The 16050-nt window shown below is 44.9% G+C and overlaps 1 protein-coding gene across 1 annotated transcript; it reads left to right on the plus strand.

The window, feature by feature from the left end:
* The first annotated feature begins 858 nt into the window (after positions 1 to 858).
* On the plus strand, positions 859 to 4097 carry LOC123167397 (uncharacterized). The gene is made up of 4 exons (XM_044585237.1): positions 859 to 1232; positions 2079 to 2364; positions 2582 to 2692; positions 2835 to 4097. The coding sequence occupies exons 1-4, from the start codon at positions 931 to 933 to the stop codon at positions 3822 to 3824; spliced, it is 1689 nt and encodes a 562-aa protein (XP_044441172.1). The 5' UTR covers positions 859 to 930; the 3' UTR covers positions 3825 to 4097.
* Positions 4098 to 16050: the final 11953 nt, after the last annotated feature.

Consider the following 16050-nt stretch of genomic DNA (forward strand, 5'->3'; position numbering starts at 1 on the left):
GTCCTAAAGGAAGTCTTAAAGTGTGTTTAGCAAGGCTATGAGCCTATATATTCATATCGCGTCCTTCAAAGATGAAGGAAATAGTGTGACAATTGTGCTGATGCTGCTTTGATCTCTTTGATGATGCTTGCATATAACCCTCCAATGCCCTGATTTAAGTTGATAACAACTTCTTGGCAGTCTAATGCTATTATTACATCTGAAAGAGAGAGATCTAGGGCTAGAGAAAGTGCTTCTCTGCATGCCATAGCTTTAAGAGAAGTTGGACCAGTAATGCCTGCACATTTTATCACTGAGGACCCCAAGTACTCGCCTCCCTCATCCCTGCAAACGGCGTTGTATGAACCTTCATTGGAAGATCTCGAACTAGATCCATCAACTTTTATCTTACAGAACCTAGCCGGCGGAGGAGTCCTCCTGTGCTGTCGCGTAACAGTGCTTGGCGAAGTTGTAGTGCATGGTTCTTTGGCCTGCACATCTCTAGCTCCCTGATATAATTGATGATAAAATGATGCGTCAAGTGGGGCGGCTGAAAGACTTGCTCATGGATCGCCTTCCGTCGGGCATGCCATATAGCCCGTAGGTGACAAGAGTACCTTTGTGAAATATCACCTTGCTGCAGAGCATCCATTATAGTAAAAAATATGCAAATGAAGGAAACAGCTATATATTGGTTTTTTTAGGGATTAGCTTTTTTTAGGAACTTTTTTTAGGGATAGCTATATCCTGGTACCTGGGCCATATGTAACCTACGGCTCATTGGGCCTTATTAGGCCATTAGAAAGATAGCATCTCCATTTGGCCTGCAAAATGACCATTCCTTATTCCTTTCCTCTCGTCAAAGACAAAAACCACAGCTCCACTACACAAAGCAGCGGCTTTCGGACGCGCGCACCCAGCACACGCACACACACACCGGAGGGGAAGGAGATGGAGGCGGAGGCGGCGGAGAGGGGACGGAAGGAGCGAGTTGCGGCCGTCGGTCACGCCGGGGTGGAGATGGAGGTGGATGCGGGTGCGGAGGTGGAGAAAGCGATAGAGGACGGGGAGATCGGCGGAGAAGGCTCGGAAGCGGAGGAGGAGGAGGGGGACGGGACCGGGTGGGAAGACGACGGCGCGTTCGAGGGGAAGGGGTCGAGGCCGCTGGTCTCGGCGGGGAGCCGCGGGTCCTGGAGGGGGAGGGGCGGGAGGGGCAGAGGAGGGTTTCACCACCGCGCTTGGTACGGCGACTGGTGATGGCCCCACTCACTTGTTCTTGGTCCTCGATTCGATCTAACGCGTTCTGAGATGATGCGACTAACCCGCTTTCTAGGCGATTTTTGTGCTTGCCTGCTGTGATGCTCCGCCCAGGTTTTGCTCGCCTGTTCTAGACTTGTAGGTGGAGAAAAGTGGGTAGCATTTCCCAATGGAGGCAAACATGTGGTGATCGTTTTCTGCTTGTGGAGACTTTGGGGGCTAATTCAGTTTCTTGCTAAATGTGGTAATGGTAGGGAGGGGTGTAGAAGAGAAGGAACAGCAGGATCAGAGATGTTTGATTCCTCTTTTCAATAATCCGCTGTTGTTATCCAGATCATGCATAATCATTCCCAAGCGCCACTGGAAAAATTGTAGCACACCATTTGTTATTGTTCTTTGCATGGCATTTGTCTCAGTTTCATGGAACACCTGTATGTACTCCCTCTGTAAACTTATATAAGAGCGTTTAGATCACTAAAGTAGTGATCTAAATGCTCTTATATTGGTTTACAGAGGGAGTACTTGTTATGTCTGTTCTACAAGGCTACAGGCATTCTTGGTCTTTGTCAGGCTCCTTCGGGAGGAGGAAAGCTAACTATATACTGTTAGCACTGCAACCTTCTTTACTCTCCTTTAGTTTATCCTGTCACTGAGCCTTTGGACCTAGAGCTGGATCATCTTTTAATTTGAGTTAAGTTGCAATGCTGTATAAATGTGGAGTCACTGACTCAGTTTTTTTCTCCCACCTGTGCTGCTAGATGTTAACAACTGCATGTGTTCTCTGAATGTATTGGGTATCTCAAGAGTGAATTTTCACATGGTCTCTTTCTTTTGTTTAAAAGGAATCTGCCACACCACAAATTGGACATATTCAGCATACCTGGTGTTTATGGTGGTGCTATTATCCTCTGCAATCATGTGACTAAGCTGGAGAGCTTCAAGCAGAAACTTTTTGCCCTTCCTGATTATGCTACATCATTCATAAGGAAGATCAGAGCTGGTATGCTTCTCTTTGTGTTTGAGCGTGAGGAGAAAAAACTTTCTGGCGTGTTTGAGGCAACTTCAGATGGAGCACTGAATATCCTTCCTAACGCATTTCGTTCATCACGGAAGCCCAGACCAGCCCAGGCAAGTATGCTGTTGGTTTTGATTTATTCTCTGGATTTTATTTGTCTAGGTTATCAGGTTTTGGTCTCTCTTAGGTTCAATTAATTGCCCCATTATTACCTACCTATTAATATTTTTGGAAATTTTGTTGTCTTGCTTGCGGTTCCTTTTTTGCTTAACCATGTGGAATAATGCTGAGAAAGTTTCTTATATGGTTCTACCTTGTCACTGAAATCAGGTTCGTTTCAGAAGAGTTTGGTTCTGTAAGCCCCTGACGGAAGCTGAATTTTCTGATGAAATCAAAGGACTCCAACCCCAAATGTCTTTCTTTGGTATATCATACCAGCAGGTTTGCGGCCTCAACCCAAATGTCTTTCTTTGGTATTATCATACCAGAAGGTTTGCCATTTCATGTTTGTGATGTGACTTATTCAGTGCCTTTACTCTTAAGAACTTCGCTTGCTGCTGATCTGATGTTTTTCCTAGTATAGGTTTTAAATCTTGTACACCTGTTTTCTTCAAAGAGGATCAGTCTGGAGCCTTACAAGAAACCAAAATCAAGAGTTATATCGGACTACAATGTCTCTCTGGCTCGTGCTGGACTAGAGTCCAGTTTACACACTGGTAGCAATGCCTTTCCTAGACGTTCATCTTCTATGCTATGCAACAACAGAATCTCAGCACCACACAGTCCCTTCATGTATGGCAAGCAGAATGCCAAGCAGGCTGATTATAACTATGAATCTTCTTTGCACCCTCATATTAAGTCTGTGATCTTCAAAGCGCCGGATATCAAAGCGCAAGTCTTGGAACCAAATGCTGATTTTATACCACTTGATCTAGATGATTATAAGTCTGACAGTGATGCAGTCCCTTCAGATCTACTGGGACCTGCAGGCTTATATTTAGCATTACCAGGCAGCATCATCAATGAGGATCAAGATCCTGAACCTTTCAATGTCAAGCACAATGAGGATGACATGTATCCTGCACCTGTGCTGAGCCAAAGCTTCCATTCTCTATGCGAGACAAGTCAAAACAGTGCCATTGCTCATTTCATGAAAGAGAGGCAATCAAGCATGCAGGGCAGGGGGTGCAAACGCATGTCAACCCTCCAGTTTGATGGACACTCACATCTCCCATCCCCAAGGAGTTCCACTATAGCAAAGAAGGTGTCGTTTAGCTTTGATGGTGATGAAATTTCGGTTACCTCTGATAAAGCATTGAACAGACCTGCACTTGCTGAACTCAAACAAAACAGAGAAGCAGTTACCAAAGAAAGAAAGCAACAGGTCAGTTACTCGGTTCAGGGCACACAAAGCAAGAGTGGAGATGATTCAAAAAAGAGGGGTAAGCTGATGAGCCTTTCCTTCGCAGAAAGAGTTGCTAGTCTACGTGTCAAGAGCTGCTTCGGCAATAGACAGTCACTGCTGATGCAGTCAAGCAAGCTGTCCTGCACACTTCTGCCCAGTGAGGAATGAAGATAGCTTCACAGAATCAGTGTTTCTAACTCAGTGGTGGGCAGGTAGTAACTTCAGGTGATCATAATGCGCAACACTTTCCCTTTAAGTGGGTGTTCTAGAGGAGTTCTTTTGAGCAGTAGCCCAGGATGACTTGACATTTACTATGGTCAGGCAGATGTAAATATGTGTCATCTCTCGCCGCATTTTATTTTTTGTTCCAGCTCAACAAAATTCAGGGATGAGTGCTGGTTTGCACTATGTAGAGAGATCTGAGTACAAGTTTTTACCATCTCTGTTCTCTAGCATTTTGTGGGCGATCTGCTGATTATACAATATCGCAGCTGCATGACTGTTTGCTTGCAAGTCGTTTTTCCTGGGAAAAAGGTGTATGGTCACCTTCACTGTCATTTGTTCTTGTGGTGTTTAGATATGAATACCTTGTTCACTGTTGCCAAGCATAATTTACCAGTGTGCATTATCTCCACTTGTAGGTTGTAGCTGTACATGCTAACTATGCCTCCATTCCCTTGCAAAAAAAAAAACTGCGCCTCCATTCAAGAATTGTGTCATCGTTGTGATTGAGGAAATCGGTGGAAATCACACTTATGTGTATTTTTTTTAGCAAATCATGCTTATGACTGTAGTAGTGCTTAGAGGTGGTGTTGCATCATTACGGAGCCTAATCATGGCACAGTTCTCCAGACAAGAAACTGCTGTTGGGCCGATACGCGACATCTCACGACCACATCAAATCAAACTCTGTGATTGTTATATATCGCTCAATTGCTCATTGCGAGCGATATATAGCGCTCGCCTACACGCAGCGCTCCAGCGCTCCAGTGGATCGGTATGTCTTGGTTTTCTGTGTAGGGACTCTGCTGCTCGCCACATGCACTGCCCTAAACCGCTCTTCTTTTTCAGCTCTGTGTATAGGGACTCGGCTGCTTGCCCATGCACCGACATAAGCTGATTTTTAAATCATTTTTTGGTTATTTTATTCTTGTTCATTTTTCCATTTTATAGTACCTTTTGCTTTTCTTTGCCTTTTGTTTTTTCCTTTTTCTTTCTCCTTTATATTTTTTTATTTTCCTATTTTTAATCTAAAATATCATTTTATTGAAAATAGGTGAACATTTTCTAAAATTACAAGAATAGTGCATGAACACTTATAATTTTTTTATGAAACATTTTTAAAATACGTGAACACTTTCTTAAGTACAGAGCACTTTTTGAACAAAATATGTACCCCCTCTGATCCATATTACTTTTTTTTGACAGGTCTCTGATCCATATTACTTGTCACTCATACGGAATACATATATCTGTTTGAGCGAATCAGAGGGTGTAACATTTTTTTATTCCATGAGCGTTTTCTAAAATCTACCTCTATATTGTTTTCTGTACATCGACATTTTTTATCAGTGATAAAGAATTTTAAAATATACTCTGAATACCTTTTAAACACAAGATCAGTATTTCTCTTAACTACATGGTGACCATATTTTTAAAGACACTATGAGCATTTTTAACTTAGGATGCACATTTTTTTCGAATACAAAATGAACAATTTTTGTGAGCGTGTCAAACATTTTTAGAATATTAGTAAATTAAAATATTTTTCATTTTTTGATAAGAAAATAATAAATAAATAAACAAAACCTAAAACCTAAAAAAAAGATAACAACATATAAAAAGTCTGCATGTGGCTCGCGGCAAACTCATTCCTCCCATCGTCTGGTGGCCTGGCCCATTTACGGGCCGCTGTAGGCGATGCTGACATCCAGACCCCTGTATGTGATATATAGATGCGCCCATTAAACTTGATTTTCCATTTGTTTTGTTTTCACCCGTCAAGCAGTACTACCATCAAAGATTGTTGGCCTGGTGAAGTCCATACTAATAAGCAAGAAAAATAATCCGCGTAGGTCTCAGGAGAGCAACACCAAATGCACCATGGGACATGGACAAGCTAGCTGAAATTTTCTTGCCCATTGATGCCCAGCAATCGCTACAATACCATTGTGCACTAGGCAGGTGGATGACTTTTTGGTCCTGGATGCACGAGAAGAATGGAATTTTTAGTGTCCGGTCGGTGTACAGAATGCTTGTTTCCACAAAACTGAGGTGTGAAGCATGGCTAGATGGACATGCCAATTCGTCAAATTCAGATGCAGAAAAATATGTCAACTATGTCAAACTGTGGAATCTACGGTTCACAGGACTCTTAGCAACATTTTCTTCTCCACTGCCATATGAGCACCTTCGAAAGGTAAGTCCCACCAACTCCCACTGAATGCGCATCAGTAGGCACCTCGCCGTCGACGGAAACGTCTCTTTCCACTAACTAAAATAAATGCGAGCACCAGGACTTGAACCCTGGTGGGCCGGGGATACCACAGTCCCTCTAACCATCCAACCACATGTTGGTTCGCTGCAAAAATCAAAGTTGATGGTGCTACATTGGGTGGCTTGGATGAGGGCTCGTACGGCACCATATGCAAAGACGATATAGGTAAATACTTGGGCGCTTCAGCTATCAAGTGCACATGTATAACTGATCCGGACCTAACACATGTCATAATAGCATCAAGAGTAAAATGCACCCACGGTACCTGTACTCTTCGTATAAAATTACTTTGGTCATTGTATTCTAGCAACTGCAAATTATGGTCATTATGCTAATGTTGTTTGCTCACCATACAGTCACTTGCGCTCGAAACGTACGTATTTGCACAGCTGGCATGCGATTTTTGCAATTACACCCTCCCACTATCCCTCTTCCTCCCACCATCAAATTCCTAGCTCGTTCGGTCGTTCCCCATTCCACATCGGCCGCGTCGCTTCATTCCACTTCTGCACAGGGAGAAAAGAGGAAAGGGGGAGCGGAGAGAGCCCAGGCGATCGCGGGCGCGTTGCTTGTCCGCTAGGGTTTCCCATCACGGCGGCTACCATGACTGGCGGAGGTGGTTCGTCGGCCAGAGCGAAAGACGCCCTCAACTCACTGGATGCTGGAGGAAGCAGCAGCGAGCCAAAGCCCTTCCTCCGCCGACCTGATCATGCGCGGACGCCGGCGTACGGTGAGCACTCTCGAATCCTTCGCCCTTCGATTCGCATCTCTTTGTAGGAGTCTCGATTTGGAGTGATTGTTAGGGTTAGATGAACGATTTTCCTCTGTTGCTCTGAAATAAAACAGGGGGTTTTGCCGATTTTCCTCTGTTGCTCTGAAATAAAAGATGGGATTTGTAGTTAGGGTTAGATTACTGATCTTGCAGTGATTGTTAGGGCTAGATGAACGATTTTCCTTTGTTGCTCTGAAATAAAAGAGGGGTTTTTTTCTCTGTTTTTTATTTTGTAGAGGAATACAATTATGATTACCCGTGCAGTCTAGGCATAAATCATGGTGGTTTCTTCGTTGGCCAAGGTAGCTACAGGAGTTACTGCAATGGAAAAACTGCTTGGTATGATTATGTGCCGTCTGGGAAACTGACCATGTCTGAATTGGAAAGGATAGTTGAAGATCTAGGCTATGAGATGGCAGGTAGATTGGATGTATATTGGTGTTTGCCAGGGTTGCAAATTAAGACTGGTGGTCTTAGGAAAATGAATTCCCAGGAAGCTTGTGACAATATTAGTGCTTGTGTAGTTTTTTGGACATAAGGAAATTCAGTTCTTCCTTGACCATGATGAGAGCTACAGGAGTATTGAATGGGATGATGTTGTGATCTTTCCTGTCAATGATTTACCTCATGTGATCAGTCCTAGGAAAGTAAAAGAGGAGAAATTTACAGAGAGAATGGCTGAACAAAATATGGCAGAGGACCAAGGTGATGACAATGCAGAGGAGGCTGGGCAGAACATGGAAGAGGGGCAAGGTGATGAGCAATTCAATGATGAAGAAATTGAGCAGTATATGGCAGATGCTGAGGAAGAGGAGATGAGGAGGCAGATGTGGAAGAGGAACAGGAGGAAGATGTTGTGGAAGAGGAACATGATGAAAATGCACAGTCAGATGTAGTTGATGGCAGTCTTTCTCATGTTGGAAGAGGAGTTAGTAATTCAGAAAATGGGGATGAAATTGTGGACAGTGATTATGCTATATCTGATGGAGATGTAGATCTTCTAGAACATTAAATAGAAGAGGTGGTAATATATGTAAAAGGAAAGGAAGCCGTAGATATTGGGATTGTGGAGTTTCTACACCAAGGAGCAAATGCTCCTGGCGTGAACAGTAAAAAAATTCAAAAAAGTTTTAGAAAAATCTGGAATTTTTTGTGACATACTTTCACAAATGTTTGTTGTGCATGCAAAGTTTCATCGCAAAATCACATTGGTGGAAGGCGTGGTAAAAAAACAAAATCGATGCTCTGAAAATGTTACTTACAAAAGCATTTTCGAGCTCTGATTTTGTATTTTTTGGCACAACTTCCACCAATGTGATTTCGTGATGAAATTTTGCGTGCACGACAAACATTTGCGAAAGTATGTCACAAAAAAATTCAGAATTTTTTTAATTTTGTTTTGAATTTTTTTTATTTTACTGTTCACACCAGGAGCATTTGCTCCTGGGTGTAGAAAGGCACTTTCATAGATATTGAAGCTTCTTCTGATGAGGAAGATCTTCAGATGCCAGATTCTGATGAGGATGAGCTGAAGCACAACTTCAAGACATTCAGGCCAGAAGATATGCATGATCCTATGTTCAAAGTTGGACAGTTATTCCAGTCACAAGAGATGTTAAGGAAAGCCATTAGGGAATACAACTGCAAGAACAGAGTTGATATCTCACTTCCAATAAATGATAGGAAAATAATTTCAGCCAGGTGTGAGAAAGGATGTTCACGGTACTTATGGGCATCTCATGACATCAGGACCAAGTGCATGATGATCAAGAGAATGACCACTGAGCATACTTGCTGCAAGAAGTGGAAAGTGAGGTCTTTTACCTCTAGATTTCTATCAGAGAAGTATGTTGAGCATTTCAGGGCTGATGATCACATGAATATGACGAACTTCAACAGGATTGTCCAAAAGGATTGGAACATGATGTAACACCCCCAGTGTCATGCTATAGTAATCCCCTGTTAATGGTGCCAGGTCACCATGCTTACTGAGCTAATTATCACTTGATGAAAAATCAAATCAAATTCAAATTCAAATTATGAGTGAAATTCAAAATTTCTCAAACATGAAAACTAAAATGATATTCATGTGCCAAATAATCCATAACTAATATTGGTAGTGAACCAACATTTTTTCAAATGTCTAAGTGCCATAAACCACTTTAAAACAGTGGCTAAAACTATAGTTTAAATGCCTTTTTAAATTATGAAGGTTGCAAACTATTTCTAAAGCCTCACAATCTTTTGTGGCAGTGCCAACTATTGCAATGTAATTATGTGGCCCAGTCCCAAACTTTACAGAATCCTTTTGGCAACTCAAATATTTCATTAGCATTTTTCTGTAAAAACAAAAGAGCATTAGAAATACAAAAAGAAAAAGGCAAAATGAGAGAGAGGCCCCCTGCCCCCATCGGCCTCGGCCCATCCGACCAGGCCCAGCCCATCTTCTCCCCTCGGTCATCTTCTTCTGTTCACGACCGCGCCTGAACAGGAGCTCGCTCCCGTCGAACCACCTCGCTAGCGCCGTCCTGGAGGGGATAAGGCCCCGACGCCCCGACGCCTCGGGCTTCCCCGTCTCCCCTCCCCACTTGCCTCCTCGCCTCCCAGATCCACTCCGCTCTCCTTCTGGCCTCTCTTCCCCCACGTCGCTCGATGCCGTCGTCGCCTTGTCGTCGTCATCACCGCGGCCTCCAGCTGCCCCGCACCGCCCCACCGTGTCCCGGGGGACCTCCGTCATCGCCTACACCTTCTGCAACACCGAGTCGATGCCGGGGAGCCCTACAACGACGGGATCGAGGTCGTCTTCAAATTCGGTGCCACCACCACCCGCCGTTCGATCCGTGCCGCCCCGAGTTCCTTCGGCTTCCCCGAGTCTTCTCGAGCTTCACAGTGAGCTGCCGTGCCCGTTCCCCACTTTCCTCCTTGTTTCCACTGCCGTAGCGTTTCCTGTGTCCTTCCGTCGCCGTGCTCGGAGTTCTGCTCTGCGCGCGCCTTGGCCACGTCTAGCCGCGACCGGTCTTGCGTCGGCCGTCCCCTGGCTGCGCCCTACGCGCCTGCGTACTGCTGCTTCTGCCGCCACCGCCTGCAGGTCTGCCCCCCGCGCGCGCCCTGCCGTTCCCGGCCGAGCCGTCCTTGCGTGTGCTCGCTCGCCGCCGCTGCTCCCGCGAGTAGTCACCGCTGCTGCTTCTGCTCTACTGCTTGCCGCTGCTAGTGCCACTTCCTCCTGCCTGTTATTGTGCTGGTAGCGCCGCCGCATGCTACTGCCGTTGCAGGTTCAGCCACCGGCGCCCCTAAGTGCGCCCTTGCGTGGGCATGGCCTGGTGGCCGTCTGAATCTCTGCCATGGCCGCCGCACTCGCTTGCGTACGTGCCCAGCCAAAGCCGGCTGGCTCACTGCCATGTGGGCCCCATTCGATTAATTAGCCCCCTAACCCCCTGATAATTAGTTAAGCCTATTAATCTAATTACATAGATATTTTAACTGATAGACACTGACTGGTGGCCCCCATCTAGCTTAACAAAAGTAATAAAACCTGTTAAAATGTGTACCTATGACACATGGGTCCCACTGGCCCCATTGACCAGCCAAACAACGAACTGGGATAACCCAGTCAATGACATGTGGGTCCCCTGGTCCCTTTGACTAGTCAACAGTCTCAGTTGACTGCTGACTGACAGTCAACAGGACCCTACCTGTCAGCCTCTATGCTGCTTTGCTGTGTACACTTTGTGTGTGCACGTAGCAATTTAATCTTTATTTTCGAATTAGTATTAATTCCAGAATATGTCTAAAATCTTTGAAATTTTTTAGAAATTAAACCGTAAGTCAGATGAAAATACTTTGTACATGAAAGTTGCTCAAAACGACGAGACGAACCTGACTACATAGTCCGTTCGTCCGCCACACATCCCTAGCATAGCGAACATCGAACCTTTCCCCTCCGGTTCGTTTGTCCGAAAATGCCTAACCCCAGGAAAACATTCCTGGATGTTATTCCTCTTCGTCGGTATCGTGTAGCACTACGTTAGAACACCCCTAGCACTGCTTATCGCCATGTCATGCATTTGTGTGCCTTGTATTTACTGTTTCTTCCCCCTCTTCTCCTTCGGTAGACCCCGAGACCGCTGATGATGCCGCTGTGATCGACTACGTCGACGATGACACTTCTTCCTTTTCACCAGAGCTTCCAGGCAAGCCCCCCTTTGATCATCCCGATATCGCCCATTCCATTCTCTCATGCTTGCATTAGATTTTGCTACTGTTATTGTTTGCTCCTATTCTGATGCATAGCCTGTTTTTGCTACCTGCTTTCATACCTTACCTGCTTATTCTAAACTGCTTAGTATAGGCTCGTTAGTGATCCATCAGTGACCCCCACCTTGTCCTTGTTGCCCCTGCTTCATCATCGAAGACCCGATCAACGAGATCGAAGACCAGGCCCCGACACCGCACATCACTTTCCCCTTAGTTGCTCGACACTACTGGGTTACTATTGAGTGCCGAGGGTGAGACCTCATCAGCACTTCTGATGTTAACCCTGTAGTGTAGCTATTCAATCATGGTCATCGAGGGTGATTCCGCCTTAACCACTTCCGATACGACTCTGTCGTGCAACCCCTCAAGTGTGAACCTCGAGGGTTGTACCTCTTACGTTCACCTTGATGATTACATCGAGTGGAATCCGTCAAGGGTGATTCCTCAGGTTTTCCCATTGGTGTTAGACACACGGTTACTATGGTTACTATGACTTTACACTGAACCATGTTACTAAAGACGGGACGACCCTGAGGGGTACCCGCGCGAGCATATTTGCGAGTGATGAGGAGTCGGGTTGACCTGGAGGGTGCCCGCGAGATAATTACGAGGCGTGGCCGGGCATTCTTAGCCCTTGCCGCAAGTCCTCGAGACGGGGCGACGGGGTCACATCTTTCGTGAGTCTCTGCTTGTTACCACGCGTTCCTAATCCACTACGATTTGGATATTTGATCTGAGGGGCCTCTGGCCTGATAGCACTAACCATCACGTGGGCATAGTATGGGCGTTCTGCGTCGTATGCATCAGCCGAAGCTTATTAGACGTCAGTGACTGAGCAGCGCGCGCCGGGTTGGACTGGTAAGCACATGCCTTTTTAAGGAGGTAGCTAGGTCTGCTCACCGGCCACGTTCGCAACGTGCAGGAGTTCCCGGGGCGATGGCCCATGACCCCTGGGGGCATAGGTTTAGTCCGGCGTGCTGACCTCTCTATTAAGCCTAGGTCGGGTTGCGGCGTATCGTTTGGCCGAGGCCGGGCATGACCCAGGAAAGTGTGTCCGACCAGAGTTAATCGAGCGTGGTGGGTAAGTTGGTGCACCCCTGCAGGGAAGAAAACATCTATCGATAGCCCATCCTACGGTAACGGACACTCGGAGTTGTATCCCGATCGATACAACTAGAACTGGATGCTGAGGCATGTTTTGGATATGTTGCTTCGGGAGTCGAGAAAGGATCCCGGAGCGTTGATACAACAACATAAATATGACTTATATTATACTACTCTACTCCCTCCTGTTGCTGCAAGATGGTGGTTTCCAGAAGATGCTAGTCTTCGATAGGACTAGCTTCTCCCCCTCTTATTCTGGCATTTCTGCAGCCCAGTCCACATATACAGCCTTCCTTTGATAATGTTGCATATGTAGTGTAGATCCTTGCTTGCTGAGTACTTCGGATGAGTACTCACGGTTGCTTTGCTTCCTCTTTCCCCCTTTTTCCATTCTTCTCGGATGTCGCAACCAGATGGTGGAGCCCAGGATCCAGACGACACCACCGACGACTCCTACTACCTCGAGGGTGCCTACTACTACGTGGAGGCCGCCGACGACCAGGAGTAGTTAGGAGGCTCCCAGGCAGGAGGCCTTGCCTTTTCGATCGTTGTTGCTTTTGTGCTAGCCTTCTTAAGGCAAACTTTGTAACTCATGTCTGTACTCAGATATTGTTGCTTCCGCTGACTCGTTTGTATTCAAGCTGATGTATTCGAGCCCTCGAGGCCCCTGGCTTGTAATATAAAGCTTATATTATTTTATTTTGTGTCTAGAGTTATGTTATGATATCTTCCCGTGAGTTCCTGAAATTGATCGTACACCTTTGCGTGTATGATTAGTATACGGTTGAATCGGGGGCGTCACACATGACACCCACCAGAAGAAAATTGCAGAGAGCTAGAAGATTAGCAATGAATGTTATACATGGAGATGAAGAACAACAGTACAATCTGCTATGGGACTATGCAAATGAAGTTAGAAGATCTAATCCTGGTAGCACTTTTTTGTCTCACTTGATAATGAATAGAGGTTTAAAAGATGCTATTTCAGTCTTGATGCGTGTAAAAGAGGATTTTTGGAAGGATGTACACCTGTGATATGTCTTGATGGTTGCCATGTCAAGACGAGGTATGGTGGTGTACTGCTGAGTGCCATTGGCCTGGACCCAAATGATTTTATCTATCCACTGGCCTTTGCTTATGTTGAAGTGAAAGACACCCACACCTGGTCATGGTTTCTTAGGGCTGTGAAGCAGGACCTTGGAATTATAAACACTAAGCCCTGGACACTAATGTCTGACAGACAAAAGGTAAATTTAGTTCAGTTACTATTAACTTTCAGTGTATTTTCAATTCAGTTACTATTCACTATCAGTCCAGTTATGTGTAGTTTCAGTTATAAGTCAATGCACTTTGAGTAATTTTGCAATGCACTGCCTGTTAATTATGTGTAGTTTCAATTAATTTCCAGTGTGCTTTCACTTACTTTTCAGTGCACTTTCACTTAATTTTCAGGGACTTATCAATGCAGTGGAAGCCTTGTTTCCTCACTCAAAGCACATGTTATGTGTGAGGCACTTGTGGCAGAATTTCACAAGAGCTGGTCATAGAGGCGATGTGCTAAAAAACAGCTGTGTAAGTGTGCTAGAAGCACAACTGTCACTGCTTGGGAAGAGAGCATGGAGGAGACGAAGTCTTTGGGCAAGAGAGCTTATGATTGGCTATATGGTCTGGACCCCAACACTTGGGTGAGAGCATTTCAACCAGACCTTCCCAAGTGTGATATTCTGTTGAGTAACAATTGTGAGGTCTTCAATAAGTAAGTGAGCTCATTGTCAATATTTACATTGTCAATGCTTGCATTGCAATTGAGCTCATTGTGAATATTTAAATTGTTAGTGAGCTCATATGTGTAGTTATGCAATGCAGGTACATTCTAGAAGCAAGAGAGTGGCCAATCCTCTCTACGATAGACATGATTAAGGCACAACTAACTACCAGGATGGTTACAAAAACTGAAGAGATGTTGAGCTGGACATCTCCAATCTGGCCAAAGATTAAGAAAATACTAGACAAGAACACATAATTAGCTAACACATGTTATGCTGAATTAGCTGGAGATGGCATATATTCTATGGAGGCAGAGGGTACACATACATTGTTGAGATAAATGTGGGAAGCTGTAGCTGTAGATGTTGGAATTTGATAGGAATACCATGCCCTCACTCAATAGCATGCTGCAGAAGAGAAAGAAAATCACCAATTTAGCTAGTGCACAAGTGTTACTCCATTGAATCTTACCACAAGGCATACTCTCATTTTATTGTGCCTTGCAGAGATAGAAGAGAGTGGACAAAGAGGAATGCATGTCCTATTGCACCACCTCTTTATGTGAAGAAGGTTGGAAATCCTGGTCATAATAGGAGGAGGGCTCCTGAAGAAGTTGCGGATGGGAGAGGTGGAACCAGAATGACAAGGCATGGTGTAGTTATCCACTGTGGGCACTACAAACTACCTGGACACAATAGGAGTTCATGTTCTGATCTTAAAGCTGGCATACCACCATATGTTCCTCCCCCAAAGCAACATGTCAGGAGAAGGAGAAGGGCAGAACCAACTACTGAAGAAGATCAAGAGGCAGAACCAAATGTTCAAGAACAGCAAGAGGAAGCACCAAATGCTCAGGAGGAGCAAGAGGCACAACATACAGAGGATGAGCCTGTCACAACTCAGGTTTTTATGTTCTACTGCTATCAATCTTGATGCTTGTTCTTGTCATTTACTAGATGTAATTCAACCAGGTGCTGAGCAGTTTTGTGTTCATTCTATAGGATATCAACGACCAAATTCTTCTCTCTGCTGTGTATAATCATGATATGCTCAATGAAATGATTTTCCAGGTACTTACCTGTTTCTGACTTTAACTTTGTCTCATATTGTTCATTTTTTTCTCAATAATGATATGCTTCAAGACATGACCATGTTTGCTTTGAATTATTTATTCAGAGACCTATGCCAAAGACAACAACTACTACTCCTAGGCCTTTGCCAGATAGTTCTTTTATTACTGCTGCTAGAGAAGCACTTGGCATAGGGACATCAAGCACCTCAACAACAGCAGGAGACCTTGCTATGAAGGCTGCAGCTATGAGAATTGCAAAAGAAAAGGTCTTTGCTGCACAGAGAGATGCAACACTAGAGCAAAGGTATGAGTCCCATGAGAAGCAAGCTGCTAATGTGCTTGCCAGGAGAGAAGCAGAGAAGGCAAAGAACGAAGAAGAGAAGGAAAAGAAGAGAGCAGAAGCACTAGCAAAGAAAGAAGAAGAGAAGGCAAAGAAGAGAGCAGAAGCACTAGCAAAGAGAGAAGAAGAGAAGGCAAAGAAAGCACAAAAAATGGCAGCAGAGATAGAAGAAAAGAGGAAAGCTGCAATTGCGAGGAGAGAAGCTCATATACAGGCAAAGCTTAGGGAAGCAAAGGAGAAGGAAGCCCACCCAAATGACCATATTTCACCAAATACAGAACATATGAGAGCTCCCAATGCCAGAAATCACAACCACCTTTCTTTATAAAACCATGAAAAATTCAGACAATAACACAAATGCATTTGTAGAATATGCAGAAATCACTCACATTATGGTTCATGCATTTGTAGAAGAAGATGTTTGTATGCGCCGGGGTCTGCGAGAAGGATCGCCTCACAGTCTGACCGCAGTCAGGGCACTTGATTAGAGGGAGCACAACAGCAGCAACACCACCACCTATCCCGGATGAGCTCGCACTGGACATGGCCGTCATCGACGAGCTCATAGCGGAGGACAAGCTCGTGCTG

This window comes from Triticum aestivum, chromosome 7D (genome assembly GCF_018294505.1).
Source record: "Triticum aestivum cultivar Chinese Spring chromosome 7D, IWGSC CS RefSeq v2.1, whole genome shotgun sequence".
NCBI classification, from domain to species: domain Eukaryota; kingdom Viridiplantae; phylum Streptophyta; class Magnoliopsida; order Poales; family Poaceae; genus Triticum; species Triticum aestivum.

Excerpts from the sequence above, each read along its gene's own strand:
- LOC123167397 (XM_044585237.1), top strand. The coding sequence starts at position 931 with ATGGAGGCGGAGGCGGCGGAGAGGGGACGGAAGGAGCGAGTTGCGGCC. Across the intron at positions 1,233-2,078 it reads CGCGCTTGGTACGGCGACTG|GAATCTGCCACACCACAAAT; the intron begins GTGATGGCCCCA and ends TTTGTTTAAAAG. Across the intron at positions 2,693-2,834 it reads TTGGTATATCATACCAGCAG|GTTTTAAATCTTGTACACCT; the intron begins GTTTGCGGCCTC and ends TTCCTAGTATAG.